The 16977-nt window shown below is 38.4% G+C and overlaps 1 protein-coding gene across 3 annotated transcripts in view; it reads left to right on the top strand.

The window, feature by feature from the left end:
* Spg11 (spastic paraplegia 11 (autosomal recessive)) overlaps positions 1-16977 on the top strand; it is an 84031-nt gene that overhangs the window by 14720 nt on the left and 52334 nt on the right. For all 3 annotated transcript variants that reach the window (XM_005381419.2, XM_013512469.1, XM_005381422.2), the window contains exons 5-15: positions 3751-3888; positions 4073-4518; positions 5550-5695; positions 7865-7997; positions 10497-10652; positions 11195-11370; positions 13299-13475; positions 14686-14757; positions 15122-15249; positions 15579-15754; positions 16586-16799. In XM_005381419.2, coding sequence (XP_005381476.1) covers positions 3751-3888; positions 4073-4518; positions 5550-5695; positions 7865-7997; positions 10497-10652; positions 11195-11370; positions 13299-13475; positions 14686-14757; positions 15122-15249; positions 15579-15754; positions 16586-16799 — 1962 coding nt within the window. The remainder of the gene's footprint in view (positions 1-3750; positions 3889-4072; positions 4519-5549; positions 5696-7864; positions 7998-10496; positions 10653-11194; positions 11371-13298; positions 13476-14685; positions 14758-15121; positions 15250-15578; positions 15755-16585; positions 16800-16977) is intronic.

The following is a 16977-nucleotide window of genomic DNA, read 5'->3' as shown; positions in this document are numbered from 1 at the left end:
GCTTTGTAAATAAGAAAGGGAAGAGGAGTTGAAGAGAGGAGAGTAATGGGAAAAAAAGAGGAAATAAGATTATTTTATGTACAGGTACAAATTCCCTATGATGAATGTGATCATTAGACATATCTAAGTTGTACCAATAAATTTAATTATAAAAGAGAGAGAGAAGGTCTTGCTTGAGATTTAGGCTGATTTTGAACTCACTATGTAGCGTAGGCTGGCCTTTAACTCAAAGCAATGCTCCTGCCTCAGCCTCCTGCTAGGTGTTGGTATTACAGATGTGTGACACCATGCCCAGTTTCTACAGTCCAGCAAGTCATAGTCCTCTCCACCCCACTTTATATCCTGTGGGTTTGCTCAAGAGGTTTCCACTCTGTCTGTGAGCGCCACACTGTGGCAGCTGTCCAAGGCAAGACACAATGTGCTCATGTTGGTACGCAGGGAAGCAGTAAGACCACTGGTCTTCCCTGGATGTAGGCAAAGGGATCGGGGCTCAGGCACACCACTGGACTAAATGCCATCACCTTCCCATCCACCCACCTCTGAAAATCTCACCTGCCAAACCTGGCCGCCCACTGTGGACTGCAGGCCCCATGTCCTTCCTTCCCCTTAAACTTGTCTAGTCCTCACCCTGTCTGTTTCCTGTGGCTGTCCCTCACCCAGTCACTGTGGTAGAATAACATTTCAGTCCTGGAGTGAAGCTGTAATTTAGTTTTTCTGTGGTTCAGTCTCAATCAACCCCTTCCCATAAAGGTGCTTGATTAAACTCTCTGTTGATATGGCAGACACTGCACTGGATTTCTTCTCAAACTCTCTCCCCTCATGAAGTCACTTTTGGGATAAAACTCCACCCAAGATTTTTAGTTTATACTGCCTCTAGGCTTTTCTTGGGGCCAGTGCTGCAGACCTATCCATTGTGTCTCTCTAAGTGGCTGACTCTTCAGGGCTTACTGCTTCTTCAGGTTGTCCTTGATCAGGTCAGTTGTTTGGTAGACACCTCTGTAGCCCTCTGCTGAGGGGAACCAAGGTGCAAAGACAGCTAGGAGTTTGTGGTTTGATACCACCAGCAGGCAGGGTCATCTTCCTTGTACCGTGTCCGCTGCCTCCTATTTTTTTTAAAGGACTATTTATTCTGTCATTCAGTCAGTGTTTGAGGAGGGATGAGCAGTACATCCTCAGATTGTTTTCTTATCAGTAGTCCATATTTTACTGACTGACCACACCCTGCATATGTAGAATCATTTCCTAATGCTTTTGGAAACTACTTTGAGTTCTAAGGAAGGGAGAAAGCGTACTCACCTTCCCTGATACTACTCTGTGTGTTTGGCAACTCTCCAGAACTGCTAGCCTGTTTGCTTCACCAAATTTAGGCATCTGTTCCAAGTGAATGCAACTGAACAACTAAATGAATAATCCATGTTTATTTCTTGCATGAATGCTCTTTAAATAGTATTAATTTCTCTGTAGTTGACTGAATATTTTATCTTCTGCTCTGAATACTAATAATAAAGTGTTGTGTTTATCATTTTGGCCACCTGGTCTAGCTCAATTTTCCCCCAGTACACAGAACATCAGCCTTTCTCTTTGTTTTATCAGGTTCTGTTAATCTTTTGAGACCCAACTGAATCCATCTCTTTCTTGATATCTTTTATTTACTAAACTCTTTTCACCCACAATCTTACACTCATTTCATAATTTTTCTCTTAGTTGAACTTTGGTGATGCTTCTGTTTCACCACCCTGCCAATAAGGAGGATTAGGCCCAGGGCCTTCGCACGGAGTTAATTACTACTTTTTTTTTTTTTTTTTTAATTTTGAGACAGGGTCACACTAAGTTGCCCAGGATGGACTAGAACTTGCTGTATTCCTGCCTTAGCCTCCCTGAGTACTGGGATTACAGGCCTGTACCATCAGGCCTGGCTAGTACTTCTGCTTTGAACCAGTGTTGTATTTAATTATATAATGTTCTGTTCTTGTTTCATTTCCCATATAGCGTTTGTATAAGCTGCTTGAGAACTTCAAACTCACGACTTATTCTTTCACTTTTTTGTAGGGGAGCATAGTTCTTACTGTGTGGCCCAGATTGGTCTCAGACTCATAGGCTGAAATGACTGTCCCACCTCAGCCTCCCTAGAAGGTGGGGTTTATTTTTTCAGTTCATTGTCAGTGACTTTTTTTCTTTACCTTAGCTCTCCATCCTCATCATCATACCCTGAGCTTTGTCAGTGTTTGAAGTTGTTGTTCCCCCAGATCACTGCACATTTCACTCTGACCACAACTTCCCACACTTTCTAGCTTACTTACTCAAGTACCCGCCTGGCTCTGATCATCTGACTTCTTTGGAATTTCCAGTTTTTTGACCTTCTACTCTTCACCCCCTCTTCCTGTTTTCACTTCTCTCCTGTTCCAGCATAGATTTTATGACTTGTCATTCTAGTTGGTTTCTTGCAGGCACTATAAACTCTTGTTCCTACCCTGTGATAGTACTCTCTCTGCTAAAGTGTTAACCTTGAGTGAAACCTTTATTCTGCCTTCTTAAGTGCCTGTACCCAAGCAATTGAGCACTTGTGAGAAAATTACAAAAGAAAATCGATACTACTCTTAAGTTGACACTCAGTCTTCAGTTGGTTTCACAATATTTCTTGAAAGTTTTTCTGTGATTTTTCTCAAGTCCATTCCTTACAACATTTTTAAACCTGTTTTCAAACCCACTCATCTATTTACTTCTAAGTTTTTTTTGAATAATCTTGCCTCCTACTGTATAAAGTTAAATCCTGCCCTCTCTAACTTTATCACCTTGACAAATGTGTCAACCTGTTACCTTCAAATTATTAAAAGGGCTGATACTGAACCAAGTGCTCAGTGGGAATGTTTTCCCTTCTCTTCCTAGCTGTTTTCTGTATCTGATCATGTTGTATTTTTTGCCTAAACCCTCCTTTAGGTTTCTTTTCCCCTTTAAGATAGAAGTTAAAAATCCTTAATAGCCCAAAAAGCCTTGAACCGACCTTTGCCAACCTTTGCCAACCTTTGCAGCCTCATCTCACTCTGTCTTGCTTCTCATTTACTATGCTCCAGCTTCTTTAGTTTCTCAGACGTGACAGCTCTCTTTGCACTCATCCTATCCCCACACATTATTTGCCTTCACAGTCTCAGCCTAAGTCTTACATTGTACTGGCAGTATAGTGATTAAAAATCTAGACTTTCTGGTTAAATTAATCCAGTTCAAGGTTTCTCTGAGCCTTAGTTTCCATATCTATAAAGTGGGGCTATGCTTACTTCAATAGGGTTGTTAAATAGCTCAAATGACAAAGTTTAGTCAGGCATGTGGCTCACATCTCTAATCACAGTATTCTGGAAGGGTGGGGCAGGAGGATCACAAGTTCAAGCCCAGCCTGGGCAACTTAGCAATTTAGGGAGACTTTGTCTGAAAAAAAGGATTGGGCATGTAGCTCAGTGTGAATGCCCTGGGTTTAATCCCCAGTACCACAAAGAAGAAGAAAAAAAAGTTTAAGTGTTCAGTATAACATCTGTAATATAGTGGACAATAAATATTTTTACTACTTTATAAAGCTGACTGCCCTTAATAGAGTCAAATTCTTGAGTTTGACTTTATAACTTTACTGCAAGCAAAGGGAGATGAATTCTATTGAATATTTGTCTATACTGTCTCTTCTCTGTGACAGCCCCTCCCCATTTTTAACACAAATTTGTGTTTGATCGTCATTTTTACTGTGGCTCTCATTTTTAAATGTAGGCAACACCCAGGATACTTACTATGTGAAAGAACACTCGAAGACCTTCCTATCCAAGGACCTAAGGGAATAGATGAGGATGATCCTGTTAACTCTGTCCACAGCATGAAACTGACCAAGCTTTCTTTCCAGGTCGATAGGTACAGAAATTTCCTTTTATTATTTGTTTTTTTTTCCATTTTTTTTTTTTTTTTCTGTGCTGACACTGTACCTTTTCACTAAAGGTCTTTACTAGGTTGATGCCTTTTAAATGCATATTTGGCCTGGTTTAGTGTTTTTACTTAAGGCCTTTCACTGTAACCAGTGCATTACTCTGTCTTCCAGATCTTGGAATGCCCAGCTGTTATCACTGAATGAAACAATAAAGAGCTCCAAACTAGAGGTTTCTTGTGCTCCATGGTTCCAAGATATTTTGCATTTAGAGTCCCCTGAATTTGGTCAGCATGGTACCGGTGTGCCGAGCTGGCTTTTTATTTCACAGGACATGATGCGGGACCAGTATAATCTTCCACAGACAGATCATGCCAAGATCAGTGATCCTGGAAGATCCTGGAAGATGATGCGCCTCAGTGAACGAGAGGAACCCACAGAGCTTAAATGTGTGTCTGTGACAGGATTCACTGCACTGTTTACTTGTGCAGTGGAAACAAGTGACTCTACCATTTTCCTCTGGGATTTGGAGACCCAAGGTTTGCAGTGTTTCTCCTTTGGCCAGAAGTGTATTCCTGTAGACAGTAGTGGAGACCAGCAGCTGTGCTTTGTTTTGACAGGTGAGACTGTCTTACATCATATTGAAACACATTACTGAGGGGTGTGGTTTCTTAATGTATTTTACTTCTGCCCTGGTCCCTACACATGCCTATTCTTACCTTGAGGCGGGAATCACCTATGGATGAAATTTGGTGTTAGTCTTGCTAACATTGTCTCACATTCTGATTTTTAGTTAAGATCATTCCTCTCCAGTTAAAGGCCAAGTGTAAGATAATGAAGGTTAAAATTTTAACGCAGAGAATCTTAATTGTTCTTCATTTGGTACAAGCAGAGGTTGCAAGCTGGCTGCTCATGGGTCATGTATGAACTACAGATTTATTTTGTTTACTTGGCACTATCTAGATTTTTTTTAAAAGACCATTATAAATAGGCAGAATTAGAAGATTTTACACAAAAATCTAGATTTCCAGGTATTGCTAATCTAACAACACTGCATAGGAATTTAGAAGTTGAACCTAAATTTCAGTTGTCTTAGATGGGCCATTTTATTTTATCTTGCACTCCACTTACTACCTCACGCTTATAGGCATGGGGCATTTTGATTTGTCATGTGTGCTTCATTGAGCACTTATCCTGTACCTTACAAGGGTTGTGATTGAACTGTGTTTCTTCTTTAGTACTCAAATTTTGGTAGTCATGTGTTTGTGTATCAGGAGTGTGCTGTTTTATTATCGATTGTACAAGATAACATAAGATAGAAATGTGAAGTTCAATGCTGTTTCATAGGATGTATTGCTTTTATTTTTCCTTTTTGTGGTACTAGGGTTTGAATCTAAGGCCTCACTCATGCTATGTAAGCAATCTGCCCCTGAACTACATCTTCAACCTCACTTCATATGAGAATTTGCCTTGTGATTAGTATTTTAAAAGTAAAAATGTTGAGAACATTGGAAAACCAAGAGTTAAAGTCATAATGCATGATATCCAATAAATGTAACTACAGTACTAAAGTATTAACTAGAAATTAATTTCTAATTCTAGAACCTATATCCTAGTAATTTATGAAATCTAATTTTTATTTTTCCTCTAGAAAATGGACTCTCCTTGATTTTGTTTGGTTTGACTCAAGAGGAATTTTTAAACAGACTAATGATCCACGGAAGCGCAAGCGTTGTGGACTGTCTTTGTCATCTGAATGGTTGGGGGAGATGCTCCATTCCCATACATGCACTAAAGGTAAGAGAATTAAATGTCTGTAGAAGTTTACTTGCTGTCACATATTCTTTTTTTGAGGATCTGAGAAAAGGATCTGAGAAAACTCATTTAGCCTAGCACCAAAAAGAACTAACCTTTACCCCTTCATTTGCTCAGGTGTTTTTCATTTCCCTAACTCTTCTTAGCAGTTTAACCTTTTTGACTTTAAAAGATATGAGATGATATGCAATTACAACCAGGTGTGGTAGCACATGTAGCAATTCCAGTACTCTAGGACTGGTGCAAATTCAAGGCCAACCAGAGCTATATAGTGAGTTCAAGGCCAGCCTGAACTACATGGTGAGACCCTGTCTCTGGAAAAAAAAGACTAAAAGTCTTTCATCTCCTTGGTTAGATTGGTCCCTAGGTATCATATTTTTTATGTATGTATGTATGTATTTATTAGCTATTGTAAATGAAAATTTTTTGCCTGGTTTTCTTTTTCAGCTGGTTTATTGGTATATAGAAAAGCTGTTGATTTTATGTTCTTTGCTGAATTTGTTTATCAGCTCTAAATGTCTTTTGGTAGAGTCTTTAGGGTCTCCTAAGTATAGCACCTTTTATTTTGTTTGTTTGGGTTTTACTTGTTTCTGTTTTTTTTTTTTTGAGAATGGGTCTTACTATGTAGTCCAAACTGGCCTCAAACTTACACCTTCTCTTGCCTCAGCCTCTCAAGTGCTGGGATTATAGGCATGTGCTACCATGCCTGGCCAAGATCAAACTGCAAACAAGGAAATTTGACTTTTTTATTTGTTTGCCTAAACTATTTGAAGGCTGCAAACTTTGTAACTCTTCACTGTGAATTCTTTAATATACATCTCTTAAGAACAAAGATATCCTCTTATTTAATCACTTAGAATTCACTTTTTCCTCCCACTACCCAAGGCAAAAGCATAGTTAATTTATGATCTCCTTCTGGGGCCAGTTACTTTCTAGTTTATTCCTTTTGGGGGTATGTTACCTTGCACAAACCCTTGTTTTTCCTCCTTCCATATTTCATCAGTATTTCTCACTCCAACTTCCCTCATATGTTCACATCCAAAATTTTAGGCCCGTTGTTTCTCAAAATATGGCCCCCAAACCAGCGGCATCATTACCTGGGGACTTTTAGCAGTACAAATTCTCAGGTACCTCCATACCTACTTGAATCAAAAGTCTGGAGGCAGGGCTCAGCAGACCACATTTTCCCAAGTTTTCCATGTGGGTTTATTTTGTTGTTCTTGTTGTTTTGTGATGCTGGATATTGAGTCCAAGATTTTGTGCATATTAGTTAAATGTTTTACCACTGAGCTACACTGTCAACTCTAGGCTGTGGCTTTTATGTGTTTTCTATAAGAAGATTCCTCAAGATGCCTGATTAGAAATAGTCTGCTTTTAGCCTACTTTTTTATTGTTCTTATTGTTCATTTATTTTTAATGTGTGTGGTGGGGACTGACCCAGGAATCAGTTAATCTCTTATTAACCTGACATAAAATTTTAATTCAGACATGCCAGGCATGGTGGCACATGCCTGTAATCCCAGCACTTGGAAGGCTGAGGCAGGAGGATCGCTGTTAATTTGAGGTCAGCCTGGGCTAGGTAGTGAGTTCAAGGACAGCATGAACTACATGGACTACATAAACTACATACTTAGACCCTGTCTCAAAAAAACAAACAAAAATTTTTTTTTTTAAAATTCAGATTGTAACTTAACTGTAAGCATGATTCCCAAGTATTTAGCTTTCAATGGTTTTAGAATTATAATGTGTTGTAGCTAGAAGTTTATTGTAGTCCTGTAATGCCAGCTACTTGGGAGGCTGAGGCAGGAGGATCATGAGTTTAAGGCCAGACTGAGCAACATTGCAAGACCTTGTCTTGAAAAAAATCTCAGATGTTTGCCTTGGGTTACATAGTTAGTCATTTTTCTAATTCTCACTAGAATCCAGGTTCTGATACAAAATGAAGATAGCCATGTGTCTCCTTAGCCTTGGACATTAAGTCCTAAAGCTTAAAAGAAACTGTATCCTGATTTTATTTTTTTTAAAGGACTTCACTGTGTGGCCCAGGCTGGCCTTGAAGTTATAAGCTTTCTGCCTCAGCCCCACCACCAAGTGATTTTTTTTTCCTATTGTAATTTTTCTCTGATTTCCTCCCCAACACACACACCTTAGGCTGGGATAGAAAACCGTCAGCTTGACACTGTAGATTTCTTCTTGAAGAGCAAGGGAAATCTTTTTACTGCGTCCTCAAAATCTTCTGTACCTGATCAGTTGGATCACTTTCCAGCCCAGTTATATTTAAGAAGTAAGTAAAACAAAGACTTCCACACTTGTGCATATCTTTTTAATTGCTTTCAAATTATTATTGCATTTTCTGGTGACATCTTTAATTATTACTTTACCAATACTTCTTTTGAAGATGTTATCTTTCCTTTTTAACAAATTAGAAGCCTAGCTTTTCTTCTTAGCCCAGGTAACGATGTAAATTCTCTCCTTAGAAGGATAGAGTAATAGGCTGTGTTTCCCTCTATATATTTAGCATTATAATCTATTTTTTCCTACTTGAAAATATATCATAGACATCTTTCTTTAATATATGTACTTACTAATTATGGTGGCATGGAAATTCATTGTATGGGCAATCCCATAATTTACCAAGCCAAACCCCTTTGGACAGATGGATTTCAGTTTTTAATTGGCAGTGTGTCATAAGTTGTGTGTGTGTGTTTACTTGGGATAAATTCTAAATGTGGAATTTTCAGGTCTAAGAGTACTCACAATGCACATTCTTGTAGCCTTGATAAAATATTACCCCCCCAAAAAAGCTTTATCAATTTGTATTTCTAGTTACATGGAGGAAAAAGACAATGTTAGTGTCAGTTCTCACTAAGAGTATGAATCAGAAATTTTCTTTTTAAACTGGGCATGGTGGTACCTGCCTATAATCCCAGCACTTGGGAGGCAGAGGCAGGAGGATTGCCATGAGTTCAAGCCCAGGCTGAACTATATACCAAGACCCTGTCCCAAAAAACAAAAAAAGAAATTTTCTTTTAAATGCTCTTCTGGGCATGGTGACACACACCTGTAATCCCAGCACTCTGCAGGCATGAGACATGAGATCTCAGGAAGATCACCATGGGTTTAAGGCAAGTCTGGGGTGCATAGTGAGACCCATTCTTCTCTTCCCTTCTTCCTCTTCCTCCTCTTCTTCTCTCTCTCTCCTCTCATGTTGGGGGTCAAACCTATGCCCTTGTGCCTGCTAGGCAAGTACCCTGTACTGACTTGATATCCCTAATTCTTCTTCACCCTCTTTGTTTTGACTGCAGTTTTGTTTTGTTTTCTGTCTGTCTGTCTGTATTGGTTACTTTTCTCTCATTGCTGAGACAAAGTACCTGTTGTCCAAAATTAAGGAAGGAAAGATTTATTTAGCTCACAGTTTGGAGGTTTCAGTCCATACACATTGGCTCCAAGGCAGAGTGGCACAGAGCAGAGGGCAACAGTTCATGGCAGAAAACAGCAAAAGCAGCAAGAGCAAAAGGGAGGAGTGCACAAACAACCTCTTTTCTTCCCTTTCATTGTATGCAAACTGCCCCCCCCCCAGGGAGGGTGTAGCACGCACACCCACAATCCCAACATTGGACCATGAGTCAGTCATAAACTCTAGAAGCCCACCCCATCACTGCATGGGGCCTTAGGGGGACATTCAGACACAAACCATAACACTTCCTTTTTCTTTCTTTTTTTTCTTTCTTTCAAGACAGGATCTTGCTGTATAGTTCAGGCTGTCCTTGAACTTACTGTGTATCCCAGGCTGGCCTCAAACTTGCTGTGATCCTCCTGTCCCAGCCTTCCAAGTGCTGGGATTACAGGTGTGTGCCGCCATGTCCGGCCTTCTCCTCTGTTTATTTATAGTGTTCCCCAAGCTTTTTAATCTTGAATGTATAGGAAAGGCCGAGGGTGCTCTGTCTGCAGTTGTGTGGTCATTATTCACTTCTGCTGTTTGATGGTCCATGATCCCTCTTCACTTGACTCGTAGTTGCACTGCTCTGCTGTAAAAGGTGGGAACAGGTCTGGAATACGAAGTGTGGAAATAAGCTTTACTAACTCTCCCGGGGAAAGCCCCTTTTCCCATAATTCTTGCTCACACAGATACTGTTTATGCGTAGACCCAGTGCGGAAATACAGAAATCACTTCATTAGAGCCTTCAGCTGCAGACAGAGGATAGGGTAGGGGGAACCTCACACTCTGGTCACCTGAATATTGAAGAAGTGTCTTTGCACTCATAGGTTCAAGTTCAAATTTCACATTTGCCACCTACTTTGCAAATTAGCTTGGGCAAGTTGCTTACCCTCTTGACCCTTAGTTTCCTCACTATGGAATTGAAAAATAACATCTCTTTGTTGAAAGGATTACATGAAATAGCACTTGTAAAACACCATGTATAATACTTCAGACATAGGTGGCAGGAGAATCATAGTCAACATCAGTAACTAAACATGGTGGTACATGCATGTAATCTCAGCTGTTCAGGAGGCTGAGGCAAGAGGCGCACACATTCAAGACTAGCCTGGGCTGTACTGCAAAACCCTGTCACAATCAGTCAATAAAACCAGTAAATAATAACTATTAGTAACTGGAATCATTAAAGTTTGTAGGTAATAAGCCTTCCTAAAGGTTTTGTGAGCTTTGTGAAAATAAGACATCGGTCCTTGTTTATACATAATGCAAGGTGGTATTTTTGGATATGTTAATTTTATTGGGAGTCATCTAGTGTTCATGTTGCTTTCTTTGGTTCTTTCTCAGATGTGGAAGAGCTGACACCAGCATTGGATTTACTTTGCTCAGCAATTAAAGAAAACTATTCTGAAACCCAAAGCAAACACTTCTCAGAACAGTTGCTTACTCTTACTCTGTCTTTCCTTAACAAACAAATAAAGGAGCTTTTTATTTACACTGAAGGTAAGAACAGCAGCAAGGAAGGGAGCAGTTGTACATTCCTGTGTCTGGACAGAGATATAAAAGTTGATTTTGCGTGAAAGAGCTTAAGCCAGTGGAGTACCATTTACTAATGTTGACTACAGTAAATGTGTAATTGAATTGAAATGGGTTTTGATGCTGGGAAACTTGGCAGAAAGACCTGCGAATAATTGTGAAGTATGTGAAAAGGACTACGTGAAAACACCACTACCTATATAAATAGAAACAGCTTAAAACACATTGTTTGAAATTTAGAAATAGCCACTTTGAATTTTGGCATTCTTTAGAATTCTTCATAATTAGAGACTGGGGTTTAGCTCAGCGGCACAGCGCCTGCCTGGCAAGCGCGATGTCGTGAGTTCGATTCCCGGTACCGGAAAAAAACAAAAAACAAAAAAACACCAAAAAAAAAAAAAAAGAATTCTTCATAATAACCAGTCACCACACCTTCTGTCTGTTCTTCCCTTCTCTTTGTGTACCCATACACGCAAACTGGCACATTGGCGTTTTCCAATCTCCCATAGAGCTAGATGAACATCTGCAGAAAGGAGTGAACATTTTGACCAGATACATTAACGAGCTTCGCACTTTCATGATAAAGTTTCCTTGGAAGCTAACAGATGCTACAGATGAATATGATGTAACTGAAAATATCTGCACAGTAAAGGAGGCTGCTATTTGGGAGAAGCTCAGCTTTGAGGTAAATATAAGCAATTATACTACTTTTATTTGCGAGAGCTGAGAAACAATGAAAGAAATAGAATTCAGAGTCTATATTCTTGTGATTCAGAATCTTTAGCAAGGATTTTAGATTTTACAGGTTTTGACATCTCTGGACAGATTTTTATCTGCAAACTGTTGGTTTAATTCAGAATGAAGACAGGCTTCCTCTCAATGCCAGACAGGAATGCACACCTCGATCCAAAAGCACATCCCCACCCGTTAAGGGGGCTTCTCCTGACATGCTCCCTCAGTGGCTTGGGCCTGGGACCTGGGACCCAGGACCCATGCATTCTGCCTGGCCACTGAATCAACTGAGTTGCTCCTGTGATTAGATCTTAGTGAATTTCTCTTTTACAACTTCATTGCTTGGAAGTGGGCTTGACTTGATTCCTATCTAAAATTCTAACCCATTTTGTGGTTAAGCTTTCTATGTCTATTTGTTTGCTTTTCATTTCACAATAAAAGTTAGTACCACCTAAACATGCTGCCCTAAGACTTAGGGACTGAAGAATCCCTTCATCCACGTGGAGTATAGGAGTATTGGAAAGACAAAGCCAAAATGGCTTAACATAGATGAGAAGAATCAATAGGGAGTGAAGGAGAGAAGGTTGACTGCTGCCACATCCTCAGGACTGTTGCTGTGGGGTGGAGGAATAGATAGGGAAGTACCTGGGATGACCATTTTTTCTGTATCTCTTATTCTGTCATCAGAAATAACCTATTTTTTCTTCTATTGTTTGTTTGAGACAGGGTTTCGCTATGTAGTTTAGGCTGGATTTGAACTCACTGTGTGGTCCAGGTTGGCCTCAAAATCAATACAATCCTTCTGCCTCAGCCTCCTGAGTGCTGGGATTTAGGCATGTACCACCATGCCCGGCTATCATGCTCTTTTTTTTTTGACTGCTTATTCTGTCTCCTTCAAGGGCTTCTCTTACTGTTTTCACCCTTTTCATGTTGTCCATTGTCCATGGTGCACCACTCTCTTTATTCAAAGCTCCTGATTTTTAACTTTTTTTGGTGGGAGATTTACAGTTCACTTTGATGAAAGCTGTGGATCCTATCCCTAAAAGCATGTGTGTGAATGTGTGTATGTAACACGTACACAGAGTTCTGTGTGTGGCTTATTAGAGTTTATAAATCCCTTTAAGGCCCAGGTGGAATGTCCCTTTCTCTTGTCTCTGGAGTTAGATTTTCAGGGGCTGGGGATTTAGCTCAGCGGCAAAAGCACCTGCCTCGCAAGCGCAAGGTCGTGAGTTCGGTTCCAGGTACCGGAGAAAAACCAAAAAAAAAAAAAAAAAAAAAAAAGATTTTCATTTAGATCTTTGTTTCTTCTCACTTGGACTACTGCAGTAACCTAGTACTTCAATACCTTGACCTTGAATTGCTTTCAGTTTATCTTTTGCATTGCTTTCCAAATATTTCTCCTAAAAAAAGGTGTCTTAAAACGCAAAATATGATTTCCTGCTTTTTAAGGACTTAAGTTTCATTTGCTATTCTCTTCAGCTTTTCTTTCAATTATATTGAATAGAGCTCCTTGAAAGCTCTACACATGATATTCCTTCTTTCTGGAACACATACCTCCTTTTTTCTATGTATATGTAGAACTCTTACTGATTTGTTGTTGTTGTTGTAACCCTTCTTATGTAGGTGAACCTCTTTTGGACCTTCCTTTAGCATCTTGGGGTTCTCATATCACAGCCCTTATCTGTCAGCACTGTAATTAGTACTTTAGTTGTATATCCTCCCCTAGATGGCAAGCAATGTTTGAGTCAGCTTCATGTCTCCTGCACCTATCCTAACTCTAGTAGTAGATTTTAGTAGGTGCTCAGTAAAGTCCTATGTTGATAATCATAGTAACAAAATAAAAAGGAATTTAAAAGGTTAATCTTTTTCTTTTTTTCCTAGGAAGTTATTGCTAGTGCCATTCTAAACAACAAAATACCAGAGGCACAGACCTTCTTCAGGATGAATAATCATTCTGCTCAAAGACTTGAGGAACTGATTAGGATAGGCCTAGATTTGGTCTTTGTCAATTTAAAAAAAAATAATATAAAGGAAGCCTTTGAGCTTCTGAAGAATATGGTGAGTAGTGTAATCCATTTGTCTGACCTTAAGCCCCTCGTTCTACTATTCTGTTATCTGTTTTTATTCGTTAATTTTTTTTTTTAAGATTCCATATGTAGGTGTGATCATGCAGTATTTGTCTATGTTTGTTTTATTTCAGTTAACATAATGTCCTCCCAGCTTTATCTCCCTTGTGGTAAATGGCAGGATTTCCTTTTCCACTGCACTGTATCTCCAGCCCCACCTTTTTGATAGTAGGCTTTTTTTATTTTTGTATTGAGATTGAACCCAGAACCTCATGCATGCTAAGCAAGTGCTCTACCACTGAGCAATACTCCCAGCTCATTCCTAATTTTCTTTTGAGACTGGGTCTCACTTAAGTTACTCAGGTTGGGTGCAAACTTATAGTACCCCTGCCTCAGTTTCCTCAGTATCTAGGAGGGATTTACTTCTTTTTAAGGCAACTATTTCACTGAATATACCACATTTTCTTTATGCAGTCATTTCTTGAGAACATGTAGGTTTCATTTTTTTTTTTTTGAGAACATGTAGGTTATCTTCATATTTCTTAAAGAAATTTTTGAAATGGACTTTCCATCATCCCTTGGCTGTTAGATCTGGTACTTTGGTTAGAGGGAGACAGTATCGTTTGACTTTACACATGGCAGTGCATGCACAGGGCCTCATTGGAGAATATTCTCTGTCGTTCACTGACCTCATACATGTCATTTGAACTTTCTGGTGGAGTATTCCTTTGCCTGGGGTTTTATGCTGCATGGTTTTACTTCATTTGAGAATGAAAGTCGTAGGAGTAGGGCTCCTGGACTAACCTGAAATTTCCCCTAATCTGCATGGTTGGAGTCTTGTCCATGTTCGTTGTGGAAGTGGAGAGAAGCAAAACCATATAAAGGGTTATTTATATTGACCATACGGTTCAAATGAATTACAGAACGTTGTTGCAGTCTTCATCATTATGGTAGCCTAGCCTACCCTTACATTCTGTGACCTGCCTTTGCTCTCAAAAAATGCTTAAGGACTTTTTAGGTATTGGCAGTAAAATATATAGAAGGAATGTAAGAAAATAAAAGAAATGTAAAAAAATGAATGTAAGAACAAAAAATTGTATTCTAATAGGGTACATTTCTGTAATAAAGTATATCTGTATCTGACATTTATATCAGAACAGTTGTTATAAAATCTAAGATTTTTTTTTCTCTGTTTATTATAGGGCTTTGATGTAAAAGACCAGCTGCTCAAGATATGCTTCTATACAACTGATAAAAATATTCGGAACTTTTTGGTAGGTACAGTTGAGACTATATAGCTTACATTTTTTAGAAAGCCGTAGTTAAAAATTGGGAAGGAAAAATTCAAAATAAACCATGTTCAACTAATAATCTCATAAGTAAATATATGATTATCCTGTCTTTTAAAATGACTAACATTTATGACAAAAGAAAATTTGAACTTTGTTTAACTCAGAAGTTCAGAATACTTTTTCTTTTACTGTCCTGGAAATCAAACGTGAGCCCTCACATGCTGGAAAGAAAGTATAGCTCTAGCTCTAGAATATAATTCTTAAATGGCATTTCATCTCATGACTTTTTGTTTTGCAAATATACTTAGTTTTTGTGAAGTCATTGCTTTAATTTTTTTTATTCAAGGTTGAAATTTTAAAAGAAAAAAATTATCTTTCTGAAAAAGAGAAAAGAACTATAGACTTTGTGCATCAAGTTGAAAAGTTTTATTTGGGAGACTTCCAAGAAAATACAAAGATCCAGTCCTTTCCCAGGTAGTTTCATTAGTCCCCTTTTGATAATATTGGAAGAATATTATAGGTAATGTTTAGTTTGTAACAGTTATGTGCATGATTTTCTTATGTGGAACTAAGCCTACTTTTCTTAGGAAAATAAAACTCGTATCATACAGAACAGACTTAGAAATTTCCTATTGCTTCAGTATTTGTATAATCAGAATTGTGTTTTCCCCAGAAGAATAGAACCTTTTCAGCAGATAAAAGGGAGTGGTCTTTTTCCTTCAACATTAAAAAAAAGAAAAAAAAAAATATATATATATATATATATGTATATATTATAAATTTACATATGTCATGGATTTTAGGTACTGGATAAAGGAACAAGATTTTTTCAAGTACAAATCTGTTTTGGACTCATTCCTCAAATATGATCATAAAGATGAGTTTAACAAACTGGATCATAAAATTGCATTAAACTGGGCTCAGTGGTGGGATCAGCCAACACAAGAATGTATCCTTCTCCCCAGGATAAGTCCAGAAGGTAAGGCAGAGCAGGATTAAAATAGGTATTGATATTTGAATATGAATATTTTTGCATTTCTATTGTAGGATTCCCTTTTTCTTTTTTTCTTGGGATAGTGTCTTGCCGTGTAGCCCAGGCTGGCCTAGAATTTAAAGTAGTCCTCCTGCCTCTGCCTCCTGAGTGCTATTGTAATTTGAATTATGCCACCATGCCCAGCCCTTGAATTCCTTTTGATGGAAAAATATTGATTTTTTTTAAAATGCAAGTCATTGCATTAAGACTTCTTGCTTATCTCAAGGTTTCTGTGATGGCTTTGCAATGTGATAGTGAAAAAAAAAGTTATATGGTTCATTGAATTGAGATTTCAAGGCTAAGTGTTTTATCCTAAATTTCAAATCACATTCTTTGTTTTTCCAAATAGTTTTTGAGTTTTCTTCTTGTGTAAATTGAGGTTCTATATCATATTAGAACTCTGGAGAATAGCAGTGATGAACAGTTGTAATTCAGAGCATCAAATTCGTGTTTGCTATCATAGCCAGTTTTTTATATTAAAGGAAGGAGAAGAAAAGAAGGTTGAACAGACAAGTGAAATGTGCAGCTAATAACATTTATTTCATTTTAATTACTAGTAATAAGACACACTATTTAGTTTTTCCTCTGACAATAGTATTGATTAGAAAGTGAACAATGCAAAAGAGGAAAATCATAGAAGAACTTGAATAATTCGTGTATATTTTTGTCCAGATTGTTTATATATTACTCAGTTACATTTATATTAATCGGTGTTGAGTTACATGCCAGTAGTCATAATTCATTGCAATTTTAAAATGTATTTTGTTCTTTGTATAGAATATAAATCATATTCCTCTGAAACCCTCTGGAGATACCTAACAGCTCACCATGACTGGTTAAACATTACCTCGTGGATTGAAGAATTTCAGACCCAGAGGAATTACGTGTCTCTGCAGCAGAACAAATGGCCCCCTCTGACTGTTGATGTTATTGATCAGAATACTTGCTGCAGCAACTACATGAGGAATGCAATTTTAGATAAGCTAGCCAGGTATTGTAATTTGAATTAATCCCCTGGGGAAAGAGTGAAAAAGGCAGAGCAGTAAAAATGGTGAAGGGGCAGGAGGCATAGGTCTTGGTGGAGCACTTGCCTAGCATGCTCAAGGCCCTGTGTTCAGTCCCCACTGCTGCCAAAAAAGGAAGAAAGAAAGAAAGAAAGAAAGAAAAAA

The sequence above is a fragment of the Chinchilla lanigera genome, unplaced genomic scaffold (genome assembly GCF_000276665.1).
Source record: "Chinchilla lanigera isolate Chin_1 unplaced genomic scaffold, ChiLan1.0 scaffold00015, whole genome shotgun sequence".
NCBI classification, from domain to species: domain Eukaryota; kingdom Metazoa; phylum Chordata; class Mammalia; order Rodentia; family Chinchillidae; genus Chinchilla; species Chinchilla lanigera.
The sequence above is the reverse complement of the archived record's forward strand: the minus strand, read 5'-3'. Positions and strand labels throughout refer to the sequence as shown.